This window comes from Vulpes lagopus, chromosome 2, assembly GCF_018345385.1.
Source record: "Vulpes lagopus strain Blue_001 chromosome 2, ASM1834538v1, whole genome shotgun sequence".
NCBI lineage: Eukaryota > Metazoa > Chordata > Mammalia > Carnivora > Canidae > Vulpes > Vulpes lagopus.
Window position 1 is genome coordinate 9,939,806 of NC_054825.1, and position 24,505 is coordinate 9,964,310.

At 46.7% G+C, this 24,505-nt stretch overlaps 1 protein-coding gene across 14 annotated transcripts in view; it reads left to right on the forward strand.

Moving 5' to 3' along the window:
* The window catches only part of FGFR2 (fibroblast growth factor receptor 2), a 105,022-nt gene that overhangs the window by 67,659 nt on the left and 12,858 nt on the right, over positions 1–24,505 (forward strand). For 5 of the 14 annotated variants that reach the window (XM_041743385.1, XM_041743386.1, XM_041743389.1 and 2 more), the window contains 6 exons: positions 348–495; positions 3,920–4,122; positions 13,362–13,513; positions 16,819–16,940; positions 19,265–19,375; positions 20,987–21,177. In XM_041743385.1, coding sequence (XP_041599319.1) covers positions 348–495; positions 3,920–4,122; positions 13,362–13,513; positions 16,819–16,940; positions 19,265–19,375; positions 20,987–21,177 — 927 coding nt within the window. Of the gene's footprint in view, positions 1–347; positions 496–1,736; positions 1,882–3,919; positions 4,123–13,361; positions 13,514–16,818; positions 16,941–19,264; positions 19,376–20,986; positions 21,178–24,505 lie in introns of all 14 variants that reach the window. The other 9 variants (XM_041743387.1, XM_041743390.1, XM_041743392.1 and 6 more) reach the window with 3 other exon arrangements.

Sequence of the window (24,505 nt, forward strand, 5' to 3'; positions counted from 1 at the left end):
TTAAAAGAACGGTCTTCCAGTAGAACCATAGGCAGCTCCACTAAAAACTCAACCAATGAGGTATTCTTCTCAGCTGAGAATGCTGATGATCAAAAGAGCTGGAAAAAGAGGACCAGCTTGCTAGGTATCGAGTACACCATTCCATCCCTCTCCACTGGGTCACTTCCATTGCCATCAGTTGGCGTATTTTGTTCCATCGAAACCCACAACCCTTGAAGGCAGCTGCTTAGACCTAATGGAGGATGTTTTTGTTTTTGTTTTTTTTGTGGTATGTTGGTGGTGGGACCCTAGGCAGTGCAAAGTCCTTCCTGGTTGGCCGTTATATTGTTCTCCTGTGTCTATTCCAGCACTCGGGAATAAATAGTTCCAATGCAGAAGTGCTGGCTCTGTTCAATGTGACTGAGGAGGATGCTGGGGAGTATATATGTAAGGTCTCCAATTATATAGGGCAGGCCAACCAGTCTGCCTGGCTCACTGTCCTGCCAAAACAGCAAGGTAACAATGTTTTGTGTTTTTTTTTTTTTTTTCCTTTTTTTTTTAAAAGAAGGCTGGATATAGAAGCTGAAAAGACTTGGTGCTTTGGGAGACGGCAGGCAGCTTATAGGATGACTCTGTGGCCTTGGTATATTTGTAATAATCTCTCTTCGGTGATGCGGCTGGTGTGATGCCAGCAGCCATGGAAAAATGCCCACGATGTTCAAAGTGCTTGCTCAGATTTTTTTCTAAAGATTACACTCCACCCCTCCCCCACCCAGTTTTTAAGTGGTTCCTTCTGGTTTATCTTGTTTGGGCTGCACATTCCCCATCATTACTGCACATCATCAGCATTTTAAACGCACACAGGGATGCCTGTTGAATTTGGGACATTTGCATATTAGCAGAATTCTGATCGAACACCTTCTTCTGACCCAAATTGGTACAGAAATATTGGCACTATGTAATTTTTCCAGCGATATTTTTTCCTTGATTGCATAATTGAGGCATAGGAGATACTGTCCTTGACCTTGCAATCTCCAAATTGGAACACAGTCCATTTAATGAACATGAACACCATTGAAGGCAACAGGTTGGCATTCTCAGTTTGTCACGACTCACGTTCAAATGTTTCTATAGAAGGAAAAAAAAAAAAACCCAGTTTCTTTGCTACCATGATCATACTTCTGTTTTCTTTCATGCAACGTGAGTCAAAATGGTTACACGGGAGTGAAAATCAGTCTGCTGGCTGACACAATATTCCACCCTGGTTGGCTCCCACAGGGCTGGAAGGATGTGCAGGTGTCCGCTGGGGCGTGTCTCCAGGGCTTTGCTTTATAACCCAGTAATTCAGACAGAACCGTCCTTTTTTTTTTACTTTTATTTTTTCCAAGGTGGGAGTCTGCAGCCAACAGGACCAGAACCCAGCTGGGGCTTTGGGTACCATACTTTTGGAAAACCACCCCCAAATCCAAAGCAAAACAAAGGCCAAGAGAACGGATCTCTGTGGGTCAATTTTTCCATGCGTCTGATTGCATGCATGTCTAGGTGGTGAAGCCGGTGTGGTGACGGGCCTGTGGAGGCGAGCTGCTCAGTGTCGCTCAGTGTCTCTCGGTTGTGGGCTTTGTGGACGGGCTGCGATCGGAATCTTCTGGTGGCCAGCACCTGCCGGAGCCCCCGGTGCGATGCCTCATGGTTCCACGGCCCCCTCCACGATCATCCCTGTGTTGTCTAGCCTTTTCTCTTGCTTCCCTGTTTTCTAGGCCGCCGGTGTTAATACCACGGACAAAGAGATTGAGGTTCTCTATATTCGGAATGTAACTTTTGAGGATGCTGGGGAATATACGTGCTTGGCGGGTAATTCTATTGGGATATCCTTTCACTCTGCATGGTTGACAGTTCTTCCAGGTATATACTGCTCTTTCTCTCCATGGTTTTTTTTCCCTTTTCTTGGTTGATTGCTATAAAATTAACACGGCTTCTGTTCTCAGAAATGGCCCCTTTTATCCTGGCATAAAGATTTTTAAAAATGTTGGAAATTATCCCCCGGGGATAAGAAAGTTGCCTTTGGAAATTCACTTACAATGAGATCCCACACTCAACATTTATGATCAAGTGAAATTTCATCCCGAAAACCCAAAGGGATCTTATATTTTTACTGAGTCACTGAGTCGATGATGTATAAATTCGCCCATCGTGTTTCTCTTAAGGAAGAAGTTGAAATTACTTTGTAAAATTCAAAGTAATTTTTTTTTCTCATTTCGAATTCCATTTCATTAAAATCCCATATGTACTTTTATTACTTTGTTCCACTTTTCTCTTTTTAATGCTATGTAAATAGATGGATGTATGTTGAGGTACCAGGGGAGAAGCCCCTCTGCATGTAGGGCGTACAGAAGCAGTGTGTTACCTACCTCGGGAATCGGTGGCTTGCCGCATGTCGCAATAAAACGGACCCCTTTCCTGCAAAGCATGCTCTTGCCATCTTGGGCTTGATGTTATTTCCGCCCTGTGGGGAAATCGTCAGCAAAGCCCTGTTGCCTAAATACTGCTGCCTGTCTGAATCTTTAACTGACATCTCTGTCCTGGTTGAACTCTTCCTGATAATCACGTTCTACTTTGATGCGTCTGTCTCTGTCATTTCCTTTGTGAAACTGCATTAGACTGGTTTGCTAGCTCATGATGTTCCACTCCAGTTATTAATTCCTGATTTTTTTTAGATTACAGTGTCTACCTGCATGCTTATTTTATATCTAGTAAAAAGAAATTGATCATTTCATTTTGTGCTGTGCTGCTAGGAGTTTTGACTATCTTGCAAGTATTTTTCCGATTAAAATGTATAAGCTTTAAATAATACCATCGCATCCATTTTTCCTTTTGTCGTGAGTCTGCTCTGAATATTTGCTTTGAGACAATGAGATGCCTCTTACGTTGAGCTTGCTTTTTACTTGCAGTACTGCATTCTGCAGGTGCCTCATTGGCCCTTCTTAACCAATTTGCCTGACAGTACTAGCAACTAAGGATGCAGTTCGAGGAAAATATTGTTTGGAAATACACTGCTTGTAGCTTGATGACCATTGAGGACTGAGGAGGGAGCAGATATTATTGGAAGTTGATCTAAGAGCATGCTACCTTAAGTAATTTTATGGCTACTCACATGTAATACCATTTCTATTTTTTCTTTAAGAGAAAAGTTATAGTGACATCAGTATAACCAAAAACACAAATCTTAAATGGTCATTGATTAAGGAATGTTACAAACTTTCCGTGGCACGGACACAATGATTCTATATTAAAGACGATTTGGTCTTTTAAGTCAAATGCATTTGTTTATTTAGTTGGATAATAAGCTGGACTGTATTAAGAAATTTGAAACCTTTCCGGACCAGCCTACTAGAGGAATATTTATTTCATTTCATATGGAAGTGTGTTCATGTGGGGTAAATCACCCTGTCACATCTTCCTCTGGAAGAGCTTACCCAAATAAGAGTGAGGTACCATCTCTTCCGATGGAAAAGTGGGCATTATTTATATTTAATAATTTTTAGTTTGGTTTGCATCAGAGACCACCACAGAAGACAGTCCCTTTTTTGGAGGTATGGTTGACTGTCCTGCTCTGCCCAAATGTCTGACAGAATGTGGCCTTGTAGCCTGCCCTTTGTGTCTTAGTGGCAGCTGACCTATCACAATAACTGGATTGCAGAGGCCCATTGAGGCTTGAGATAGCGGCCGCTTGGGCACTGGTGGTCAAGTGAGGAGCCCTTGGTAACTCACCTTCAGTTGGGAGAGGTGCATGGCAGGCCCATAGCCCATGCCATTTTGCAGGATGGAGTCATTGGGAAGGGTCATCACCTTGTGATTCGTTAGCTCTGCCAGGATGCATCAAGCCCATGTCCTAACCTTGTGGCCTGCTTACCTGTTCTTCCCCTGTGATCTTACACTCTAGCTCCTGTAAGAGAAAAGGAGATTACGGCTTCCCCAGACTACCTGGAGATAGCCATTTACTGCATAGGGGTCTTCCTAATTGCCTGTATGGTGGTGACAGTCATCCTGTGCCGAATGAAGACCACAACCAAGAAGCCAGACTTCAGCAGCCAGCCAGCTGTGCACAAGCTGACCAAGCGCATCCCCTTGCGGAGACAGGTAACAGAAAGTAGATAAAGAGTTTGAAGAAATTTATTCCTCTCCCATGCCCCAGCCAGCCCCCCTTGGGTCTTTTGCTCGGCTACAATGCCATCTACTTCTGTGAACTTCACTGTGCGAGCAATCCCGACGTGCCTCTTAGTGGCTCTCTAATCAGTCATTGGGGCCCAGAGAGTCCTGCCTTGGGGCATCAGTGGGGTCAACTGAGTCAAGTTCTAAGGGCAAGAAAGCATGACAGTATGAGACTCTGGGAGCTAATCGGTAGGACTGGAAATGACACGGGGAGGCAATGCCCTTGTGTGTTTGAGGCTCAAGTGCAGCGGTCTTTTTGAATCATAGGCCATTTGTCCTCTGTGATCTAATGCTGTTTTTGAGACAGGCTTATGCCACTAGTTGGAAAGGGAGGGACTCTGGTTCTCTTTGACTTATTTTTTTAAATCAAGGTCAGAAACTTATGCCCTGGAGATGAATCTGAACTACTGCTTGATTTAAAACAGACTATGATGTCTTTCTTAACTGGGTTTTGGCTCGACCTCTCTGATTCTTAAAATAGAAATGTATGCATATATTATGTTATTGTTAATCGTTCACAAGTGTGGCTCTGGATTTGGTGGTAGAATGATTTTTATATTGAACGAGCAACAGATTGTTCTTAACCCCATGTCTGGTCTTTTTTGCTCACATGTGCCTCCTGATTGGGTTAATTTTGCTTTGGGGAGACAGGGCAAGGTAGAGCCTCTCTGCCTCTGCTTTAAACCAAAGCAGCAAAGCTGAGTGGGACAGGATATGCTTTGCCTCCTTTCTCTGTGCTCGTGGAGGTGGAAGGGGAAGGTAGATGTGAACGGAAAGTGTTTACAAGTAAAGTGTACTGGGAACTTTGTTCCGGTAAAGGTATTTCTATTGAAAGAAGTGAAATGGCTAACTCACTGGCTCTGTTGCAGTGTGTGCTTTAGTAGAATTTACAGGGCATTTGTTAAAATCGCAGATTCCATAGTCTTAGCCCCAGGGATTCTGGTTCAGTAGATCTAGAATGGGACCAGGAATCTGTATTTTAAGCAGGTCTTTAGGTGATTCTGAAATGCAGTCTGAGAAACTCTGGGTTAATCCCAGCCCAGTCCCTCCTGGGACTTCAGGTGGCGATGACATTTTCTGGATCAGGCATTAGCACGGATTAGGAACCAGTTGGCCAGCCGCAGTTTTGGCATGGCTCTGAGTGTTCTCAATCCAGCTTCAGGCTCTGAGCTGAATGGGTCCTTGTTGACTTCTTTGAAGTCATGTATTAAGCAGCTTTTTATTCTCTTAGGGGCTACGGATAGCATTTGGAGTGTGTGTCAAGTGCAGGTGATTGCCCAAATTGTGTTGGACCACTCCTGCCACCTAAAATGCTATTGTTACTAAAATGACACCACTATCATTCTTGGGGCCTTCTAGAGAAGCAGTGATGGGGCCACTTGCCTGACTCTAGTGGAGAGTCCAGTCTGAAGGTGATTCTTAACATGGCCAGGTGGAGCCCTTCAGGTGCTATGGCCAACCCTACCCGCCCCTCCTCCTTTCCAGTTACTTCTGGGCCATTCTTCTAGCCACCATCTTGAGAACCTGACCTCGGGGAGCTTTAAAAGGGAATGGTTCCGATCTCTATTATTCTTTTTTTTTTTTTTCTAATAGGGGAAAATGCTACGTTCTGGAGGAAAGCTGCAATTTGGTGTAGCTAGACCATTGGCCCATCATGATTTCATCATCTTTTCTCCTGCAACTGTTACAAGTGCTCTTCTTTTTACTCAAATATAAAAGACATAGCCGCCCTTAAAATCTCCTTGACTCAACCCCAGTCATCGTACTTTTGTTTCTCTTTGGCTGACTGGCCTTTTTTTGTCTCCACATCAGTTGGGCATTCTTCTTATACAAAGGTCTTGCCCTGTGTAACCAAAGGGAACAGTAGGTTTTCTCCTTTGTTCTCCCTTTCTTCATTCCTTTATCATAATTCCCTGAGTGCTTGGTATAACCCAGGTTCCATGCAAGATATAGTCTGTCACCTTCACCAATGGTTCCAAGGTTATTTGGGGGTCATCATTTGGAATGTGGTTGTCTTGGGTTTTCATAGGGTCAAGTAGAGTAAGAGAAGCAGAAGAAAGTGGTCAAATACCAGTCCCTCGGAAGAAAACAGATCTCTGAGAGATTAATTTATTTGGAGGAATGTGGATACACCTCAGCTCCTCATATATGTCAAAATGGCTGTGTGATTCTTTACAAAGAGCACACTCACTCCATCAGTAAGCACGGCCCCTTTGGCGGGGCAGGAGATGTCTATCAGGTATCTGGATAAAAGAGGGTTATTGGACTGTAGCTGGAATGAAAAGCCCCGACAGATATGTTGATGACAGAGAAAATACCACAGGGATGCCAAGCATGCCTTTACCTGGCGACAGGTGAACCTGTAATCAGATGTCTTGAAGATGGCTTCTTCCTAGTTTTTTGCAAGGCCACTTTCCATGCTGTATTTGCCCAGCCTCCTCTACCACACAGGTAACCGAGTGTTTTCATGATGGAGTTGGAGGGTTATCTTCTTGGCCCTGACCCTTGCCCCTCCCCCAACACATACACACAATATCTCACTCAACTCAATCCATCATTGTTCTCTTTTTGGAACAAGAGGAGTCGTGTTTTTTCTTTTCCTTCTTTTCTTTTTTTCTTTCTTTCTCTCTTTCTCCTACTGTGAATTTTTCCTTCTTGACATTTACTAATTTGTACTGGACTTACTGTCATAAGATAGACATTTTAAGTTTTTTTTTTTTTTTTGAGTCAAAAATACTTTTCTCTGGTAGCTAAGAAGAAATTCCTTGTGTTCATGTCCCAGTGAGTGTGAGTTTTTTAGGCTCTTTATGCATTTTGATGCTTGAGGAAAGAGAAAAGAACTTTTTGGTTGGGGGAAGCAGGTGGCACACAGCGTCTCTCTGTGTCCCTTGACAGGAGCTCCTCATGCTTTCAGTGCTGGGGCTTGGATACCATGCCAGCCACTGGCTTACCTGCTCCTGCTCCTTTGGCATCAGTGTGATCAAGGAGGCCGGGAGGGCTAGGCCAGAGGGGGTGTCCTCATGAGCTTGTCAGCTCTTGTGTAGGAGTCCGGGGCTGCCGGTGGACAGCCACAGTCACTGGGAAGCAGCCTGTGCACATCCGTGAGTTCGAGAGAGGGCCTCAACCTCTTGCGTGCTGCAACACATCAGTTGGGTATTGGTGGGAGGGATGCAGAGGAGGTCAAAGATGTTTGCTCAGGAAGCATGCGGTATTGCTGGGTTCAGTGGATCCATTTTTTAGGGGGTACAGCAGCTTCCTTCCCTGGAACCAGAAGTTTCCATAGGGCAGGATGGAGATTTAACTCTTGCCATAAACAGATAAACCCATCTGCTGGGTAGGGACGCACATGCATGCAGCACCCACTTGTACCACCACTGGCCTCTGAGAAGGGCCAAGAGGGTGATTTTTTTCTGAGACTTTAGTTTCACCCTCTTGGTTGCTGTTTCGGGTAGATCAAGATTATCTTTTATAACAGTGTCTTTGAGGTGAGTGGCATGTTCCCAGGCACCTCCAGAACGAGACAGAAGATGGGGACTGGCTGGGTGCAGGTGGTTCAGGAGCCAGTTCTTGGGGCTGCGCATTCTTGGTTATGAAACACACTGGATCCTGTGAGGAGGGAGGGTTCCACTCCTAGAAGCTTATTTGCTGTCTAGCAGCCAAATACCATGATCTTGGAACATTCTCCATGTTTTGGCTAGTCAGGTGGTCTAATGAAGCCTCCCTGGTTCCAGAACATACTTGGGTAATGAGGACAGCTCTGGATGGCTAACTGGGTTCCGCCCTTCCATGTGGGTGCTTCATCCTCACTGGCCTCCCCATTGGGCTGCTCTCTCCTCTCAGCCCTCCACAGACAGGGCAGTATGAGATCTGATTTGGATTTGGGCTACTGGGATCTTCTAGGAAGACCCAGCCTGTCCAGGACTGGTGGGTGAGCCATTGATCCAATGGGTTTATTCATGGGGGAGGCAGAGACCTGTTGGAGAAAAGTGATAAACCACCTTGTCTGATGACTTCAATTATGTTATGGAGGGAAACAGAATCCAACCCTAGAAACCCCTTCAACCTTTATCCCAGGCACCTGGTTGGAAGTGGTGAAAGCATTTTGTTTGGATGTCAAGGGAGTGGTGGGCAGGGCTTAGAGCTAAAAGTATGTTAGCTTGGGGCCTTAGTTCTGGCTTGGGAACGTGGATCCATAGCCTCAGAGTTAGGAATTAGCGTGGCCATTCGTCACCCCTCCCCTCTTTGCCTCTGCCTGCCCTGTTCTCTGTGAGGTCCCCTACCTTGGTCCTAACCTAGTGTGCAGAGATAACACTATTTCTTGGTGGCCCTTTAAAAAGAAAAGGGGGAAAAAAACCCCTATTACCTACTCCCTTGCTTAATCTCCCACGTATACTGTAGAAGTATACAAAATGCACAATTCATTAAAAGCTTGATTTATGGCACGTGTTAAAGAGATTCTGGAGAGTGGGGAGTTGAGACTGCAAATACGCACTAGAAACGTGCCTGCTGGGATGGAGGGGTGCTTTATTTTAGGGGGCTCGCATTCATTCTTTATTGGTAATTTAATTATCACCACCAGTGGAATATTTTTTAGAGTAGATAGAACATGTGATAGGGAAGTTCATGATTTTGTGCCAAAAAAAAAAAAAAAGTGATAATTTAATAGTGCTGAGTTAGTCAAGGGGTTCACGGGTGGGCAGTGGAATTACTCGAGGGACATATTCGGAAGGAAAGACACTCCAGCAAGATGCAGCGTTTCACGGAGGAATCGCCAGCAGAGGATGGCGGTGCCAAGCCCCGGAAACACGTTAGCTCTCGGCAGAAGCAGAGTGAAGAGAAAGCCAGCCACGGTTTACAGTCCCAGAGGGGATTTTAAAAGCTCAGTAAAAATGCATGGAGGTAAAATTAAGATATACCTCCATGGACAGAATGACCAGATTCTAGTTTCTTATACTTCTGGCATCTTCTTACCTTTTTTTTTTTTTCACCCCCCTTTGTGCAAAAGTATTTTCCACATTGTGCCTTGAATCTAAACCTCCACATCGAATCTGGACAGAACTCTCCTAAGTAATCCTTTTTTGCAAGCACGATTTTCAAGTTTTCATAAGTAATGATAACGGCAGGGTTTGCCAAGGGTTTCTGTTTTAAAAGCTTTCACGTTAAAACCTCGTTGAGATTGTTTGGAAGGGGATGTGAACCTTTGCCATGGGTTTGTGGGCAGAGATTCCTCTCGGGTCATAGGCTAGCCGCAGAGCAGTTAACGTCCGGCTCAACGTTAAGTCTTTCTGTTCTTAAGCAGCCTCTAAGCCACATTCATCATGAGGACGTTCTCATGCACCAGCTCTCCCCCTGCCCTGGGACCGACCCCTGACTCCCTGATCCTTAATTTCTTAGCTTTGCTCTTTCACTTGCTGGAGCCGCAGCCCATGCTGGCTGGGAGCAGAGGGTGTCCTCTTCCAAACCCGTCAGGCCTGTCCTGTTGTACAGTCAGCCCTTAATGCCAACGGGGGTTCGTTCTTCCCTGAGCACACAGTAGGACAGCATCACCCACACAAAAGCAGCTGCGTGCTCCAGATCTCCTGGATTCCCCAGAGGCAGGTGCCAGTCATAAACTCCCTTGAATCTGGGCAGCACAGGATTCTAAAAAGGTGCTAGGAAAAACAGTTGTGGTGTCGACAGCAAAACTAACTGAGCCCATCACAAGGGCCCAGCTCAGCACTGAAGGCTTTATGGGTGTGACCTCATTTTACCCTCAAGTTCACTCTGTGGAGCGGGAACTTTCCTGGTTTCCTTTTAACAGGTAGGAAACTCTAGTTTAGGATGGATAAATGACTTCCTGAAGCTCGCACGGTTGGCCAGCATGGGAACTGGGGCTTGGCCCCCGACCTGCCTGGGGCCCCGTGTCGTGAACAGGTAGCAGAGGACAGGTACCATCTCGGGTTAGCTGCTTGGCCAGAGCCGGTCGCTAGGTGCCCACGCAGGAGGGTGCAGAGATGCAGCAAAACCCAGGCCGGTAGCCCAGGAGGCAGGGGCCGTGTCCTCGTCATTCCTGACTCCTCATTGAAGTCCCCGTGTTTCAAGCCTGTGCGCTTTGCTTTTTTTTCCCCCCTCCTGTGGCGGTTTCACCTTCCTCAGTTCTGATCCCTGCTTTTCTAAAAAATATTTTTATGTTAAAGAAGTGCTTCTTCTAAAATAAAAAAGAACTATGTATGCAGGGTAATGAAATTGAAGTGGCTTGGAAAGTTCTAAGGTAAGATGAATTTTGCCCCTTCCTTCAGCTGTCTGTCTTCTCTGAAGGTGACCACCATTAGATGTCTTCTGTATCCTTCCTGAAAGTTCAGAAACAACGCTATGTCTCCCCCCCCCCCCCCCCCCCCCCCCCCCCCCCGCCCAAGGGAAGGCTGCTTTCAGCCTCTCTAAGCCTTGCCCATATGAGCAGAGGTTTTGGAAGACCTGCTGTTTCACCCAGAACCCTGCCCCTGTGTTTTTTTTCCCCATTGGCTTGCCCCTCCTCTCCACTGATGGCAGCCCATCTGGTACTGATAGTGGAATTCTGGACATCCCATGGGTCCAGTGGTGATAGGCTACCCAGCTGTCCTTGCAGAGAGTCATGGCAGCAGACTGTGCCAGACCACAGCCATTTGGGGTCTGTATCATCAGCGAGGCTGACTTACTAGTGTGGCGGCTCCTTGTTGTCTGTGATCCTCAGTTCCAAGTTCTTGCGGCAGTGAATGGTGATTTTTGCCTCTCTACATGGGAGAACTTTCCAGAAGACCTTCTTGTCTTTGAAAACACCAGCTTCTTTTTGTGTGCATAGCACACGGCCTTGATGCGGGATGTTAGGATTTGGGGAAACATCTTTGGCCAAACTCAGTCCTGAATCTTTTGTGTCTTCTCTATGGATGGAGCGCAAAGATGTTCGTGTGGTCACTGGAGACTGTAGATCTTGATGCTCTTTGAAAGGCCAGGTTTTGGATGAGTCCTACAGCTGAGTCAGTGTCGTGCAGTGTGTTGGGCCCCGTGTGGATTCTGGAGGCGTGTTCCAAGTTGTCTGTTGGCTAGGGTGGGGTCCCTTGCCTAGTCCCTGGTGTTAGTGGGGAGCAGGGGTGGGTTCTCTGGGAGTCCACACAGTTAACCTTTTGTGCTTTCCTCCTTGCTTCTGCCATTTTTTTAAATATAAGATTTTATTTATTTATTCATGAGAGACAGAGAAAGAGGCAGAGACATAGGCAGAGGGAGAAGCAGGCTCCCTGCGGGGACTCCACTGTAGGAATCGATCCCAGGACCCCGGATCATGCCCTGAGCTGAAGGCAGACACACAACCACTCAGCCTCTTGGAGCCTAATCTATAGACAAGGTTCTCTCAGTTCCAAAATTAATGATTCTTTAGCTTCTTTTTAAAGAAAATGTTTATAGTGCTCTTGTTAACACTGCTCATACTGTCTGCATAGTAAAATTTAGGAGTGACTCCCCCGTCAGAAGGTTGCTCAGAAATGTTCTCTTGTATGTTTTATTTTTATTTTTAAAGATTTATGTATTTATTTTAAAAAGAGAACAAGAGCATGGGAGGGAGGGCAGAGGGGGAGGAGAGCATCCTCAAAGCAAACTGGGCTGAGTGGGAAACCCAGCGTGGGGCTCCATCTCATGGCCTGGAGATCATAACCTGAGCCAAAATCAAGAGTCAGGTGCTTAACCAACTGAGCCATACAGGTGCCCATTCTCTTGTGCAGTTTAAAAGGTAATAGAAATCCTGGATTAAACAGCACATACAACTAGATTTTAATACGGAAACTGGCTTCTGATTCCTAAACGGATTCTTCCCCCAGTCCATTCTTGGGCATCTTCTTGGGTTTCTCTTTGCCTTAAGGAGACTTTGGCCTTCCAAAGGAGAGAATGAAGGGATTCCAAGCAGGACGTTCCCCGGGAAGTAAGTACAGGTCTTCTGGTTCCCAGTGGGAATGGTTCAGGCTCTACTTTGTGAGTGGTCACCCCAACTAAGTTTATTCTGCGTTCCATCTTTGCCACCTTAATTTAAAAGGTGTTTGTCAGCACAGCTGGGGAGTCCCATTGACCAGGGCAGTCACGCAAGGGACAGAACCAGGGAGGGAGGGTGGGCCGCCTTGTTGGGCCACGTTAAACCTGATGCTCCAACTTCTGTGAACTCCAAGTCTCGTTCATGGTTTAGAATAACGTAGTGGTCAAGCAGCCGATGATGGTACCAGGATTGTGAGTAATTCTCAAAATTAGTCTTCAGGTAGGCTCCGCGTGTGTTTTCCTTTACAGAAACCAGCACAGGAAAGACGCTCTAAGAAGTAACCATTTTATCAGATGCAGATGGAAACGAGTGAGGGTGAATGAGAAAACTCGGGGCAGCCCTTGTGTGCCGCAGGTGGGAGAGGAGCTTTCCCACAAGATGATAAAGCAAGGATGTGGGGGTTTTTTCGTTTTCGTTTTTTCTTTTTTGCTCCTTGACTCTTCATCCCATACGTTCAGTCCACTAGTTTCTGAAAGCAAAATTAACAAGAGGCAGTTGATGTCCACCGAATGGCCTGGGCATCCACCAGTTCTCGGAAGGACTGGGGAGCAGCAGAGAACGGCCCCTGGTGCCTGGGTCTCCAGTTACCTGGAATTGAGGCACTTGGAGCTCCTGGCCCTTCACATTCAAATCCTAGAGCTGACATTCGGCTTTTCCTTCCAAAAGGCAGACAACATATTGAAGAGCTGATTTTCTAAAATGTTTTCATGGACTTTCATAGGCACAGAATTGATTCACGATCTGAGCTAGTCTCCAGGGAGATTGATTGCTCATGCAGGGCTCTGGGACAGTTCTAGGCGAAAAGGCAATAATGAATCCCGTGGGGTTGATGCTCTGTCCTCAGCTGCTTGTTTTGAGGAATTAGGTCAGAAAGCTGACTTCTATTTTGCTCAGATCCTGTCTAAAAATGTTTGCAGACCTGGTCTTAGGAATGTAGGATGTGGGTGAAATCTGGTAGCGCCTAGATGGGAACAGAGGAGTTGGAATCCAATGGTTTTGGTCCGAAATTCTTGACTTTGGCCAGCACTCCCACTTCTCTTCCTTTCTAAGAATCGAACATCTGGCTGGGCTTTGGCCGGCCGCCAGGCTTCTCAGGTGGAGCCAGGATTACACCTGTGTCTTTGCATTTTGTATCCAGGTGTCTGCTGAGTCCAGCTCCTCTATGAACTCCAACACTCCGCTGGTGAGGATAACCACGCGCCTCTCCTCAACAGCAGACACCCCCATGCTGGCAGGGGTCTCCGAGTATGAACTGCCGGAAGATCCAAAGTGGGAGTTTCCCAGAGATAAGTGAGTACTTCTATTGGACGCATCCTCAAATGGAATCTTGGTACAAATGTTGGATTGACATTTTCTTTTTCTGATCCTTAACTGCAAAGATCACGTCTGACGGTGGTAACAGGAGTGAGTGAGATTGTATTTCTAAATAGCCAATTCCTGAAGAAGGAAAGAATTTATTTTCTCTCTCTCTTTTACTAGCTCCTTTAAAATAGCAACTAGGCGTGGCTAGTCCCCAAACTAGATAGTACCTGGTTAGCACCTTTTCACTTTTTTAGATAATTAAGACCCAGTCACATGGACTAAAAGGACTATATCCCGTTTGTAAAACAGATACATCATTCCAGCTTCTGCTTATGACATGACTGTTCTCTAGTTCATTTCTTTGGAGAAATTGGGTATAAAATACAAACGGCCTTAAGAATCTTCAGTCCATGTTGCTGTTTTTAAGGGTTGTTAATGTAATATGGTACTGTAGAAGGTTTGACTGTGGTCCATATATTCTTCATTGGATGATGTGGAAGTGTCTCAGTCATATGCTCAAAGCACAGCCTCCAGGCCCTGTTGAAGGCATTACTGGGAGCTGTTTATCTCTTGACCTGGCTTCAGTTCCGTGTATTTGGGCTCTCCTGGACTGGATTTGAATCCTGGCTTCGCTTGCCCCAGTGGCTGGGCAACCTTGATTCTCTGAATTTCATTTTTGTAAAATGATGATCATAGTACAGGCCTCCCAGGACTGAGTACAAATCTTGGCTCTTGAGTTTCCCTGTCTTCTGTTTCCCTCCCTGCAGTGGTGAGCTGGGAGCTCTGAACTGCAGACCTGACAACTTGCTGGCGCTAGGCGGAGAGTGTGTGAGGCAGATCTTGTGCTCCCAGCCCTCCCACTGCTGGGCGGGACCAGTTCCCAGACCTACCTTCCGAAATAAAGCATGATGGTCCTTGAAGACTGTTGGCTCACTTCTGGGGTACCACTTGTAGTCCCTCGAATTTGAACCTTGGGAGTAGTGGAAGGTGGAAAACACAGACTGTCCATCTATATCACATCAACCGGAATAAGCTTTTGCTTTGCTTCTTTATAGCTTCTCCTCTCGCTTTGTCTTGACATTAGTAGTATCTCCTGAGATTGTGTCAGAGAGGTGTTTTCATTACAATAGAAGAGACTCATACACAAATTTAGAGGTACCAAGATGAGCTTTTCTAGAGACCCAAGTATTATTTTATTTTATTTTTTTTTATTTTTTTTTCCAAGTATTATTTTAAATTAAAAAGGTTTTAAAAAATTTTTATTGTTTTTTAAAGATTTTATTTATTTATTCTTGAGAGATACAGAGACATAGGCAGAGGGAGAAGCAGGCTCCCTGAAGGGGGCCTGTTGTGGGACTCGATCCCAGGACCCCCGGATCGTGACCTGAGCCAAAGGCAGACGGTCAACCACTGAGCCACCCAGATGCCCTTAGAGACCAAGTCTGATGAGCTCTATTTGGGAGAGGTAGCTTACGTGGCCCCCTGTGATTTTGATTTCCCGCAACTCCACGCCAGTTTTGTCTCCCAAAAGCTGATTTGGAGATACTGGTGTGCACCATAAGCCAGGACCAAATAATTGTACAGGTACCCCTCTGTCAAGAGAGTTAATAGAGGTAATTTCCAGTGTATTTGTGTGCCCTAGTGAAAACATCATTCCTTCATTCAGGATTTGCTTATTGAACAACTGGGAGGAGGCATCGGAGAAAACAGAAAGAATGGTTTCTTTACCTGGAGAATGTGGAAAGAGAACGGAACGAGGTTGTTCCTTATGGAGTCACCTTGGTCCCAACTTTGAGTGTACAAGTAGGAGGGTTCGTGTGCACATGCGTGTGCATGCACAGGGCTGAACTCGGAGTTTTAAGAAATTATGCTCTCAGGATGCCTGGGGTGGCTCAGTGGTTTAGTGCCTGCCTTTGGCCCAGGGCGTGATCCTGGAGTCCGGGATCAAGTCCCACATCGGTCTTCCTGCCGGGAGCCCGCTTCTCCCTCTGCCTGTGTCTCTGCCTCTCTCTGTGTGTCTCAAATGAATGAATGAATGAATAAACAAATCTTAAAAAAAAAAAAAAACAGTTACTGCTCTCTCAGGTTCAGTCCACGGTTTTTGCTGCTGTGACACTGCAGTCAACAGCGGAAGTCTGTATGTGCGTAACTGTTAGTTCCTACCTGGCAGGGGGTGGGGGTCCCTGAGTGCGGAAAATCTGAGTGCTAAGCATTTCAGAACAGAGTTGAGCACAAACGTAGGTGGAGCCGATTTCCAGTGAATGAAGGCTATTTAGAAGCAGTTTATTAGATTGGAGGCAGAAGTGGTACAAAGAAAGGATTGTTATGCTTGTAGTAGCAGGGCAATAGGACATAAATTAGCCATTTTTCCAATGCAAATGTTTATTTTCTGCCAAGATATGAAATTTAATTTTAGTTCAGGAGAGAAACAGAATGACCTCAGCACAGCCTACACTGCCCTAAGTCTTTATTTAGCTTTTGTAAACCATTGTGTACTTACCATAAATACGGTTTATTTACTAAGGGCTACTAAATACTTGGTTGCGTCGTGCTTAAGTGGAATAAAGAACCCCACATTCATGAGTATTCCAAAGATTTCTCCATTCTGTCAGCTTCTAGGATATCCAAAGACAATATATGGCTATGAGTATGACATTGCACCGAGCTTTCTGAGCTTAGAAATACAGTTTCACTCTGGATTTTCTTCATTATTAATTTTGGGTAGTTCAGGGGTTTCTAAGCTGTTAGGTCAAAAAACGATTCCCCTCGATTTCTAGAATTTTCTTTGTTCTCTAGGGAAAAATTAGGGATTCCTTGAAATGTGTTTAAGATTCATATCATGTAACTTGGCCAGGAACATGACCGTAAAATCCATTGGTATTTGAATAATAGTGATTTTAAAAGACGTCACTTCACAGAGACAAAAAAATAAGAGCAGCTTTAACATTTTTTCTTCGAGACATTCTAAATTGCGAATATTCAACTGGCTCAAGATCAAAAGCTCCTCATTGTTAGCACTTAAGAACCCTGACCACCTCACTAGCAAGGATACCTTCCACAAAGAAAATAAATCGTGAACACAAATGTGAAATTTAATAGCTGTCCCGCCTGTAATTGACATTCTCTACAACGTCACTAAGAAAATACTCGAGCGCGTGTATACCCCGGGTCTCATTAGTTCCATATGATAAATGCTCCATGCTTTTTGCAAGCCGCTGAAAGATTTTTATATTTAGTTCTGGAATTTCCCCTTCACCAGATGCTGTGCGCTAATCCCCTATTTACACATTTAGGCTGACGCTGGGCAAACCTCTGGGGGAAGGTTGCTTTGGGCAAGTGGTCATGGCCGAAGCGGTGGGAATTGACAAAGAGAAGCCCAAGGAAGCAGTCACGGTGGCGGTGAAGATGTTGAAAGGTGCGTGGGGAGGGGGACGGGGGACGGGTAGGGGTGGGAACGGGGTGGGAAGTCTTATCAAGAATGTTCCTTTTGTGGCATGTGAACTCTATCATGGCAGGGGGTCAGAGAGCACATAGTTGACCTAGGGGTTGAGGAGTTTTCAGTATAAATCAGCATCCTGGACAGACGATTCATCTTGAGCTGTGTGTACTTACAAGAAAGAAAAGCCAGTTTTGGTAGACAGTGGTAGCCTTCCAGATTGTCCTTCATCAGCTCCTTATAGATGACCGTGATTTTTTATTCCCTCTGTATTTGTATGTGCTTAGAGGTATCAGCTCACCTTGACTGGTTCATTTAGATGCCTGCTGCTATGTTGCATTTGGGGACCCAAGCCCTAACTTACAAATAAAGGAAGGTTGGCCTTGTGGAGGGAGTGAGGAGGCGAAGGGCGAGGGGGACACACCTTCTCCTTTGTAAGAGACTGAGCAGAGTGGACACGGGGCTGGGAGAGTCCCTTAGAAAGCTAAAAGGGAAACGAGCGGGATCGGTGGCAGGATCGGAGGCCGGGCACGTTCTGGGATGTGTGAACAGTCACCCCGAAATGCGAGCATCACATGACGTTCGTGTGATGACCGCGCAGCTCTGCTTCATGCCGGTGTCCGAGGAGCTTACAGCTCTTCAACCTCTACCTTTCTCCTCCGCAATGTTCTTTTGTGAGCAGAGCTCCAGGGAACGGTTGCATTCCAAGTCCTGCGGTAGGGCTCTTAGAAAGGACAGAGTTAAAAAAAAAAAATGGGCAGAGTTTTCTCCGTGTGTCTGGGCAGAGACACCTGCTCTTGGATGGGGGTGACTGGCTGTGGATTCTCCTGGAGTTAGGCTTTTTTCTGTTTCATGGGCCGCCATGTGATGGTCGTTTGTCCTCGAGTGGGGAGGTAGCAGGGTGGAAATAGTCGAGAAGATGAATTTTTGTTAGCTGTTGATCTGAATGGCTCCCAGGGAAAACTTGGGTGTTTTGAGCTCTTCCCCTTGGGATTTGATGCCATGGAGGACTGTGTTTGCTCACCCCGTGTGTCTCAGCTCCACCTCCACCGACAGAGGTGGCCCTCTGGCTTTTGTCCTGCGTGGCCAGGGCCTGCCTCGTGTGCCCTCACCCTCCTGCGGGGCAGGTGTGCTGGGCTGCGTGCCCTGCAACAGCCGACCTCAGCAGCCCCTGGCCACGTACCGGGGCAAGCGTGCGGAAGGCCCGGGCTTCCAGCCTCTTTTGGCAGAACTTTTGTTTGGTTTTTGGAGCTCCAAACTGGAGATCTGGGTGTTTATTTCTCTGGATATACTCAGGCTGGCCTTCCCTTTCAGGATGGAGAGGGACATTAGCCCCAGAGCCCTGGGAGGGCCCTGGCTATTTTTACAGCCAATGAGTGGCTCACAGCACAAGTACAGCCCTCCTCGGCCGCTGTGTGGATCTTGCCTTCCAGCCAATTGCATTGCTCTTCCTTTTGTGAAGTGAAAGAGCTTTTTTTGCAACATGGCCCCTGTGCATCTCCTTATTTCATTTTTTTAGTACATGCAGATTTTTCTGTATTGGATTAACTCGAAGGGAGGCACATGGGAAAGAGTCTTGCCACTTTCTAGAAGCTACATCCCCCTGAATGTGGAATCTAGCCTTTTTTCTTGCAATTACAGAGCAGAGGTTTTTAAGACTTTTATTTTTTTTAGGTTTGGAATCACAGCCCCCCTTTGAGAAAGCCCACCATGGAGGGCACGAATCTTTGCCCGCTCAAAATGCACGTGTACACATACACTTTTGTAAACAGTTATGAGGTGCCCCCTGAACCTGCCTATAGATTCTATATGGGCTCAGATTAGCAGCATTTGGTCTGGAGAAAGCCTGTAGTGATTTGAGGTGCCTCCTTCTGCTTCTTCTCCTCTGCTGCCTCTTCCTTTGTGTTGTACTCACAGTTGCTTCCAGACACTCGAAGGGTGATAAGGTTTTTTTTGAGGCAGCTTAGACCTGCCAGTAGATGGACTTATTTCACAATAAAGTTAAAACACCCCCACATTTGTGAGGTTTGCTGGAAAAGAATTGGCCTTAGCATCAGACGCCTATATGCTAGTTCAGACTTTTGACCCCATTGGCCCCAAATTAGCTATTTGACACGGATCAGGGCAGTTCCCCAGCTGGGCCTTTGCCCCCTTACCAATAAAATGAGGGAGGTGATTTGGAAAGTGTTTTCTGGTTCTAAAATTCAATTTCATGGTCTTTCAACTAAGTTTTTGGCAACTAGCAGCAGCAGCTGATGGGTGAGAGAAAACTAACTCGTTTTTAATTTACCTCATGTTTGTAGACGATGCCACAGAGAAAGATCTTTCTGATCTAGTGTCAGAGATGGAGATGATGAAGATGATTGGAAAACACAAAAATATCATAAATCTCCTTGGAGCCTGTACTCAGGATGGTGAGTAGGAGGAAAAAATGCTTTCATCTAAATAATTTACGCTTCAGTGTTAACATCATTTTAGAAACGGTTGGACTCTTGGATCTTGCTCCTAGGGCGCCTCAAGTGCATGTTTAAAGTTCTCTTTAAAATCCCCTTAGGAAGATGTTCCTGGCTGTGAACACAAAGGGGGCTTTGTGGCTGCACTGGGGGGCTGGGGAAAGGTAGGCGTTGGGCGACTTGGATGGGAGGGCCTTATAGAGTCCTTCTGTTCTTAGGGCCTAACCCGGAGGGTGCTGGGAAAAGACAGTCTCCTTGTTTTTGTATTGTAGCGTTAAGAGGGGATTTCTCAAAATAAGACTATGGGGGTGCCTGGGTGGCTCAGTCGAGTAAGTGTATGACTTGGGCTCAGGTCATGATCCTGGGGTCCTGGGATCGAGCCCCACAAGGGGCCCTCTGCTCAGCGGGGAGTCTGCTTGTCCCTCTCCTTTCGGTTTTCCTCCTGCTCATGCTCTCTGTCTTTCTCTCTCTCAAACTAATAAAATCTTAAAAAAAAAAAAAAAAAAGGAGGGGGGGAAAAGACCCTATGTGTTGGTTGATGAATCCCTCAAAATGATGATTGAAGAAGCCGTGTCTTGCTATGAGCAGTGATGGGTTGCCAAGAATAGGGTAGGAGAGGGAGAGCGTGGAATGAAGGGACACTTTATCTTCCTTAAGGGAGAGAGAGCCCTGACTTCTCTTGATAATTAATGAACTTGAAAACGCCTCTCTTTGCCTCAGCAACTCCTGTTTTAGGTCTGTACCAGAAGTTGGGAGACTTTCCGTGAAGGGGGACTGTAAATATTTTTGGGTTTTGTGGCGACTACTCCTCTTTGCCATTGTAGTGAGAAAGCAGCCACAGACAATACAGAAGTGAATGGGCCTGGCTGTGTGCCAATACAATTTAATTACAAAAACAGGCGGTGGGCAGGATTTGGCCCTGCAGGCTGTAGTTTGCCAACCTCTGGTCTACGCCACGGAGAAAGGATTGCACGTGTGTGTAAGGAGGCAGACAGAAATGTTCGCTGTGTGCTGTTAACAGCCCAATCCTGGAAGCAGTGTAAATGCCCAGAAGTAAAGGGAGATGAGTAAATAAAGTGTGGTATGTTTATAGGATAGGATACACATAGCTCTTAAAAGGAATGATCTAGATTTATTTTTATCAGCCAAGCTGGGTTCCACAAAGATAATAAGTGGGGGGAAAATGCTGCAAAGCTGTCTTTATTATTCATTTATGCGATTAAAAATAATAGCATTTATTGATACTTATATGTATGTAAAATCATTAAAATGAACTGGAAAAGGCAAATTGGTGATGACCATTGCTCTGCAGGAGGGCACAGGCCAGCACGAGAGTGATTGGGGAAGGACACTCATTGTGTGTCTGTTTCTCTAAGACTTTTGAGGCTCTCTTGACCCAAGTGTCTATTATCATTTTGGGGAGAATGCAGGTGTTCTATTTTTGTGTGTGCTTTTCTGTATGTTGAAATAAAAAAAAAAAAAAGGAGGACTGGGTTGTAAGAAAGAATACTGGGCTTCCCAATGGCAGATCTGGCCGCGTAGCCTCAGTGAGCTTGTCCTCTCCATCCACAGGCCCACTCTACGTCATTGTGGAGTATGCCTCGAAAGGCAACCTCCGTGAATACCTCCGAGCCCGGAGGCCGCCTGGGATGGAGTATTCCTATGACATTAACCGCGTTCCTGAGGAGCAGATGACCTTTAAGGACTTGGTGTCGTGTACCTACCAGCTGGCGAGAGGCATGGAGTACTTGGCTTCCCAGAAAGTGAGTCCTTCACATTCTCCTCAGTTGGGTGCATTCCAGTTAAAAAGGTCTGTGAAGAAAACAGGCAGTTTGGATGTGCTCATTTGCTAAATCAAGCCCTTGCATGTCCTGTACAACCTGGAAAATATGTATTGCGTTATTCACATTGGGGTTTAGTGAACTCTTCAAGAGCCGGGGCAGCCTCAGAAGTCTATAGTGACACTGCATAGAGGGGCAGAAAAGATCTTCTCCTGGGAATTCAGCTCTCGGTAGACAACAGCTGGTTTAGGGGGTGCTACCTTCAGTTCTGATGGGTTTTGGGGGGAGGGGCTTTATTTGCTTTGTGATGAGTTTTTGGACATAGACTTTCTTGTGTTTATGGTTTTCAGTTTGAAAGGGCATTAAATTCTAAGAATAAAGGTCAAGCGGAGGGATATTTTAGTAACACTGAATCCTGGGTATCCTCTGGGTTTATTTTGTCTCATTTAGCGGGGTGACCCTCTGGTTAGAAGTTGGCCAGGTCCCCTGAGGTGAACTGTCTGCATTCCAAGCATACCACTTGCAATGGAACTTTAAACATCTGAGTTATTCTGAAAGCAGTTAGACAGGTGCCCCGATGTCCTCTGGGGCATTTTGGATGACCCAAGGCGCACCCTTCTGTAGCTCACACTTCCGAGGGGAGGGTTGCAGAACTTCCTCCTTGGGCAGAGGTGGGGTCACTTCCTACCTGCAGCGGAGCTGGATGCTGATGATTGGGTTCCCCAAAGAAGTGAGATTCTCTTGTGGGCATGGAGCCCTTGTCACTGGGGGGCCCAGCTGGGTCATGGGCATGCCGAGTCACGTGGGTGAGTGAGGCAGCCCATATCCGACCACGTGGTGTCAGGGCTTCAGGGAGGGGTGGCTGTACCTCAGCCCCTTCTTCTGTGGCCACGTTAGAACATGGCCAGAACTACCACACGTTCTGCTTTTTGTTTTCTTTATAATTTCCTTTTTTATTTGTTTCTTATTTTTAAGACAGTCCAGAGTTGAAGACTTTTTCAGATTTTTTTCCCCCCTGGGAAAGCTCTTAATGCATAGATTTTAGAAAACAAATGGTTTTGTGTGCATATGCACGTACACAGGGGAGTCTGCCCACTGAAAAGTCTTTGACATGAGGAAATGGATCAGATCCAGAAGGTGAGACGTTTGACAAGCCTTCGCTTCTAAATGTCCGTGTCATGAGAGACAAAAAAAAGCACTGAGGAAACTGTTCCAGATTAAGGGAGGCTTAAGAGACAGGACAGCTATGTGTCCACGTGTGACCCTGGACTGGGCCTTATTCAGGGTTGGGGCGGGCAGCTTTTATAAAGAACATTTTTATGAACAACTGAAGTTTGAGTATGGTCAACGCTAGCTAATACGACTGGATCGATGTTAAATCTATAGGTGGTGATCGTGGTCTTGTGTTAGGGTAGGGGATCTCTGCTCAAGTGTTTAGGTGTGAAGTATCAGTGAGGTCTGCAACTCACTCTTATTTATTTATTTGTTTGTTTTTAAAGATTTTTTTTTTATTTACTCGAGAGCGGGAGAGCACGCACATGGGCAGGGGGAGGTGCAGAGGGAGAAGCAGACTCCCTGTTCAGCAGGAAGCCCGGCATGGGACTCGATCCCAGGACCCCGGGATTGTGACCTGACCTGAAGGCAGACGCTTAGCCAGCCGAGCCACCGAGGTGCCCTGCAGCTCAGTTTTAAATAGTTTAGGCAGAAAAAAGTATGTGTGTTGGGGGCTGAGATTGTGTGTGAAGAGAAAGGGCCAGCGTGACAAGCGATCCACGGACCTTCCTTGTTCTACTTCACCTCTGCTGTAGCTTTCACATATCCCTAGCTAAGACCCTGGGGAGCATGGCCTGCCTGCAGGCTGCCTGCTGTGACCCTGGGCCCGGGTCACTCTGTGTCCTTCCCGATATGAGGGCGAGGAAGTGGTTTTTGGACTCTGCATGACTCAGTTACTAATAGAAAAGTGGTAGGAGAGCTGGCTTGGTCATTTTATTAATCCTTCAAGTGAATATCCCTGAGCACTCTGGACTCTGGTGCCTTGTGCCCTAGGTCACGCTCCCATAGCGGGAGTCGTCCTGGACTTCTTGGAGCAGGAACCTCGTGTGACAGCAGGAGAGACCAACAATCAGTGTGGGAATAAAAATAAGTATGGAGGGGCACCTGGGTGGCTCAGTCGGTTAAGCGTCTGCCTCCAACTCAGGTCATGATCTTGGGGTCCTGGGATCAAGCCCGTATCAGTCCTCCTACTCAGTGGGGAGTCTGCTTCTCCCTTTCCCCTGCCTCCTCCCCATTGCTCATGCTCTGTTTTTGTCTCTGTCTCTCTCTCAAATAAATAATATCTTTAAAAAAAATAGGGAAAGGTTAAGAAGCGTGCTGTGCAGGAAACAAATTGTGTGAGGTCAGTGTGGGTGGTGGTGGTGGGTTCGGGGGCAAAGGTGGCTGGTGAGCACTCCCGCAGAGGGATAGCATGTACAGCATCTAGGGAGGGACACAGTGTGCAGAGAGCAGGGCGTGAGATGTGGCTGGACACAGGCAGGCCCTGCTCATTGAAGGCCTCGCGGACCCAAGGCCAAGGCCTCTAGACTGTTCCCCTGGTGCGTGGCAAGCCACCCAGGGAGAGTGATAGGATCAGGTTTGTGCTGTAAAGCTCCCTGGCTCTGGCGCTGCTTGCAGCTGGTGGGTTGGAAGTTGGGTGCTGGTGTTTCGGGCCAGGGCTTATTGGCTCCCATGGGCACTGGAGAAGACGGATTTGGATATATTTGCTATTGGAATTGTTAGTGATTCCCAGCTTGAGAGGTCTGGTGGTGGTGCAGCTGATCAGGATGAGGAAGGCTCCCGGGTGGGAGGTGGGTGGGGGAGGGGGAGGGGAATAGATTCTGGTGGACAATTCAGGATGCACTTTGAATATGTGTGCGAGCTGTTCAAGGGCCCATGCCGGGCAGGAAGCGCAGGGCGGAGTGCAGCTCTGGGGGCTGGGTGAGACCTTGGGAGCCAGCAAAGGAAGTTCCAGGGCATGGGAGGTCATCTAGCAGGGGAGAGGCGGAGAAAAGGGGGAGTAGGAAAAACTCTCAATTCCTAGAGCTTGGCTCAAAGCACCTGATGGCAGCGGAGGCTGAAGGGCCATGGGTAGGAGGCCAGGCAGGATGTGGTTCACAGGGGCACCAGAACGGGTTTCTGGAAGGTGGAGTATCTCTCTGCTCAGAATAGGAGAGAAGGATGTGCGTTGCACCTGGCTCTCGGAGCCCGTGTAGACCCACCCCCCCCCCCCCCCCCGACGCCCCAGCCCTGAGGACTCTGGGATCCTTCCTCTCTT